Consider the following 4,722-nt stretch of genomic DNA (forward strand, 5'->3'; position numbering starts at 1 on the left):
ATATATATATATATCTGTAGGAGCAACTCAAAAGCACCAATCTTCTTACGACCTCACAACCTCACCCGATCGTAATGGAGATGGTCCACGCATCTCCGAAAGTCATAATGATACTACAAGCAATGTTCACGGTAGGTTAACTGCGGAACGGAACCACCTAAACCTCGACCGTTACAAAGCGCCCACAAATACTTCCGTCCTAGCAATAAGAGGGTAAAAAATAACTTTGCTGCACGCACCGATTCTGGCAGAATCGGAGAAAACTAGCGGACGGTGACCAGCCCTAGTCCGACCGGACTCTCAAATGGCCCAGAACGACCATAAACCTATCAAATGGTCACTTTGACGCCCGTCAATCGCTTCTACGTGAATTCACAAGGAATCAAAAGCGAACACGCTGAGCTGGTCAACCGATGCGAACATACCCCGTGGGATTTCACTGCTATAACAGAAGTCTTGTTTACACCTGGCGTGCGGCAAGATAGTCAACAAACGTATGGGTCGTTCTTTACGTCCACAACAGTTTGAAATATGACTTCATCAACCGTCCATATATTCTAATCGAGGACACTCTGTGACCTCTTGCTTAATGGCCACAAAATCTGTCTGTAAGTCGTGTCGTTCCCCAGTTAACTCGAACATTCAAGATGACAGTGTGGTTTTCGCCAACTCAATGCTGGGCATCGCGGACAGTGTCATTCGCTCACAATCGGAGGCTGCATCATCCAGCCACTCCTAACTTCCTCGTCTTATGGTCTGGTTCAGATGCTGGATCTACTCCACTCCACTTTCAAACATGGTCACGCACGTTTAAAGGGCCCAATGCTCCATCAATTCTCGGTCTCTTACAAAATAAATGCCGTCAGCTACCAGGCGCCACTAGGTCATATTATCCTCGTCTTTCAGCACGTGACATATACAACTAGGCAGAACTCTACTACACATTCGTATCAAAACAAACCTCCCTGCACTAAGGGAGCCAGTACAATCCCATAATTGTTGCGAACAGCCAGTGCGACCTGGGAGAGCTTCGTTTGATGCTTAACACCATTTTTTCCAAACTAACCGTGACCACTCCAATCTACGCGTTGCACAACTGGATGGAGATTGAAATGACGCCACTACATGAAGATCCCATATGACACAAATGCAAAAACAACAAGAATTGCTGAGTCTCTTAAACACTGGTGGTCGCGTCCACTATTGATTAGAAGTGGCTATCCCAGCTCTCACTAAGGTGAAACACTGACTTATTATTCTTAAACCATCCATGTTTCAGCACATACACTGAAGGAGGAACCCAATGTCCTGATAAGGTAGTAAGCATCCGTATTTTCGAGTCCTGGTGCTGCTGCCCTTCCCAACCACGACTCAATCCCAAATGAGGACGGAGTTGACCAGGTGAGCTATCAACCAGCTGCAGTTGAGCATGGGTCAAAGTCTTATGAAAAACGGCCAATGGAATGACGACATAAGCTGCAGAACGTTCATTCCTGGCAGTTGTCTTTGAAAGGCTAATAATTCCAGGAACTTCCCAAAACTTCCGGCGGAAAAATTGGCAGGTACATAATACAACTGTATATAAACGTGATAGAAGATCCAGCCTAGTGAACGACAGACTCACCACCCCCTTTAGTGTCTTGTCCAAAGTTAATGTCGATCAGCGGCGTGCGTACCTTGACAAACGTAACCGGCCTCCATTGGTGCAGCACGGACTCTGCTAGAGGTCTTGCCAAACCAACCGGCTATTTACAACCGTTGTGTGCGCGAAGGATTTTGACGGAAGGACAGATTGACATCAAGTGCCATTATTTATCCAAGGAATTTGACTATATGCATTACGTCATATTGCCACGTACTCCTGAGAATACATGAGGTTGTTACGGTCAACACTTAGACTGTATTGGCTCGTAGCGGATTGACAAGCACCAGAATATCCTAATACTGTATACACTTTACTCGGTTTTATTCAACAGGACACAGCAAGATAGTTATTCCGAAGTCATATGGTGATATTAGTCCTCTGAACACCGCACTTTGTTGAAGACTGTTTTCAATCCACGCGGCTCATGGACATTTAGCTTTATGACTACGTCGATATATCCTACTGTAGTTTTATCAACCACATGTCGTATTCCTCTTTTAGTGACCAGTGCTTTGTAAATGCTCTTTGTTATTTATTCCAGGATCAGCTGCGATATGTGTACCGTCTGTTGGCCCAATGGGTCAAACAAACACTATCTGAACCTCTAGCTGCCTGGACAGCTAAACATTTGGGCGACATGGGAGACATTCCAGACAAGTGTGAATGGCCACAATTGCTTGGTCATTTGCCCTCATACGTGAGAGCCGGAATATTCGCTACCTCTCAGCTCCCTGCCTTGGTGGCAGACCACTCCACCTTGACATTGCGATCAGAGGAAGGGGTCACAACGGCTAACGTTAACAACAGTGTTACGGACGGTGGACCAAATGAACACGTCGCATGTTCATTGTACCATTACTTCCATGACGAACTGCTCAACCAACGGTGCACACGAAGTCTGCACTGGAGTTGCGATACACGACAGACGGCAGATTTGAGTGAGGTTAATAGCTGGTCTATGGGAAGTTTGAACAAGCTTCGTGCATAAATTGTACACATTTGGGACCTATACAACCGAACCTGTCCAGTTCCCTTTCATTCTGAATTTCGTTTTTTTTGCGAAACAGATTGTTTTCCACTTTTCCTGTTCCCGTGTAATAAGATCTAACGATATAAATGTATTATCAATAGTTCAGAACCCTGTGCAACCGGTTCGCTACCATCCAGTGTTCCCTTTACGATCTTCCAGTTATCCATTCTCTTACTGCATAGCAGGTAAACCGGCTATCTAGCATAGCCATTTGCTTTCTATTCCGGTCTTCCAATCATATTCACCTATTTTATGTTTCTCTTTGTTTAGTCGTTCCTCTTATCATACCCCCTGACCGCGGAGTCTATCTAGGTTAGCAGTACTCTAACCACTCTCTGGATAAATTTGTTTTACACAAGGAGCGTTCAAATAATATATTATTCGATTAGATTAACAGTATCCTGTTCAAGTTGCCTGTGGAAGGCAGCTCTAAGTGCCGTCCGTTTTTCAGACAGGTAAGACGAGGTGACGAGCATGATATTGTCATCAATGAGTCTGTGACCATAAGGACGGGGGACTTAATGTGACAAACCGATGACAATCTTTGTATGGAAACCATAAACTTTACATATATGTGATACACTGCTCATAAGGTTGCTGAAAACGCCTCAACAGCCCACGACCGGTGTTGTAGCTTGCTGAACGGTAGTGCAACTCTGTATCGGTACCTTGGCTTCCTGCTCCACCCACTATGGTATAGCAAAAGGCATGGTAGCTCTACACAGCCCTTTATAGAGACAAAGGAAAATCATTACAACTGTATATATATATATATAGGGTAGTCACAGAGTGTTCCACAACATCATCATCATCAGTGCTCAACACCAATGCTTCACTGCCGTACAGCCATGACTTATTTGAAAGCCTTATTGTAAAGAAAAGAATAAAGGTGGATGGGGGAGGGACTTGGTGCTAGCTTAACACAATCATTCCGAGGTGCCTACACCTCCAGACATTCACTCAGGCAATCTGGACAGAAACTGACAACAAGAACGCCACTGACATCGGTTGGCAGCCATATCTTGTAGTGTCTCCAACCAGGCACAGTGAGGGGAAATTTTACAGACGGGTCGGATCGTAATTCCAGTGGTGACACCACTTTGTTCGCGAACATAGTCATAAGCCCACCAAATCCAAAAATACTAGGTTCTCCCGCACCTACCAAATTTTCAGTTTGTTAATTCCTCGTCTTTAGATGCACCAATCCGACTACCTCGAATAGTAGTATCATTCCTGTTTAAGACGCGCCACCCGTCCCTGGGGATGCCCCGATGATATGTGGAACGTGCGTTTTATTTTATTACCACCATCTAGAATTTATCAGCAGTTCCACATATACAACACTTCTCGCCGTGGGTGATCCAGAACCAGGCAGTTCGACCCCGATCCTCAGGTTTTCTTAGCATTCCATGTACTTTACTTTCTAGAACTAACTCTGTAAATTCAAATGCCAGCGTAATTTCCCCGGACATGGCCAACCGCATTCTCAGTGAGCAGATTGCCATGTTTTGATTGAAAGATTTTATAGAGAATTTAGAGAGGATCTACTAGTTACCCCAGAGACTGCATATGAAGCTGGACGCTTTAGTACCCACAGGCAGTTCTCAGACATTCGACGAGCCCCCTCTTCCGCTGTCATCCATGGACGATCTCCGAAGGTATGAAGAACATCTAAGAAATAGTCCATGCTATGCACAGCTGGTAAGTATTACTTTTATTTACGATTATTGATTTCACAAAGGTGGGAAGGTGACTCTTGTAGGAGGCTGGCGATGTACAAGTGTAAGTTACCAACGTGCTTACACGGACGTTGGCACCAAGGCTAGCCGTACTACTCTATTGGCGCGGAATAAATGAAAAAGAAGCCTTCGAGTCAACCAGGCTGGCTCTAGGACTTGTTTATAAGTATTTAATGGTTATGTTATGTTTAGCTAGTTGAATCACTGTGTGGTAATTAAGTTTCGTACGTATATCGGTACAACCCGACAAACTAGAAATCCAGAATTCAACGAAGAGTGGCAACCAGCACGTATGTATTCGAATTGGC

General features: G+C 44.7%; 1 protein-coding gene across 1 annotated transcript in view; it reads left to right on the forward strand.

Annotated features, from left to right (window-relative positions):
* Positions 1 to 3,037, forward strand: part of T265_07038 (hypothetical protein) — a gene marked incomplete at both ends in the record, with an annotated part of 73,522 nt that extends 70,485 nt beyond the window's left edge. Inside the window, one exon of the mRNA XM_009172462.1 lies at positions 2,187 to 3,037. Within this exon, the coding sequence (XP_009170726.1) occupies positions 2,187 to 2,633 (447 nt within the window). The remainder of the gene's footprint in view (positions 1 to 2,186) is intronic.
* Positions 3,038 to 4,722: the final 1,685 nt, after the last annotated feature.

The sequence above is a fragment of the Opisthorchis viverrini genome, assembly GCF_000715545.1.
Source record: "Opisthorchis viverrini unplaced genomic scaffold opera_v5_158, whole genome shotgun sequence".
In the NCBI taxonomy this organism is placed as follows: domain Eukaryota; kingdom Metazoa; phylum Platyhelminthes; class Trematoda; order Opisthorchiida; family Opisthorchiidae; genus Opisthorchis; species Opisthorchis viverrini.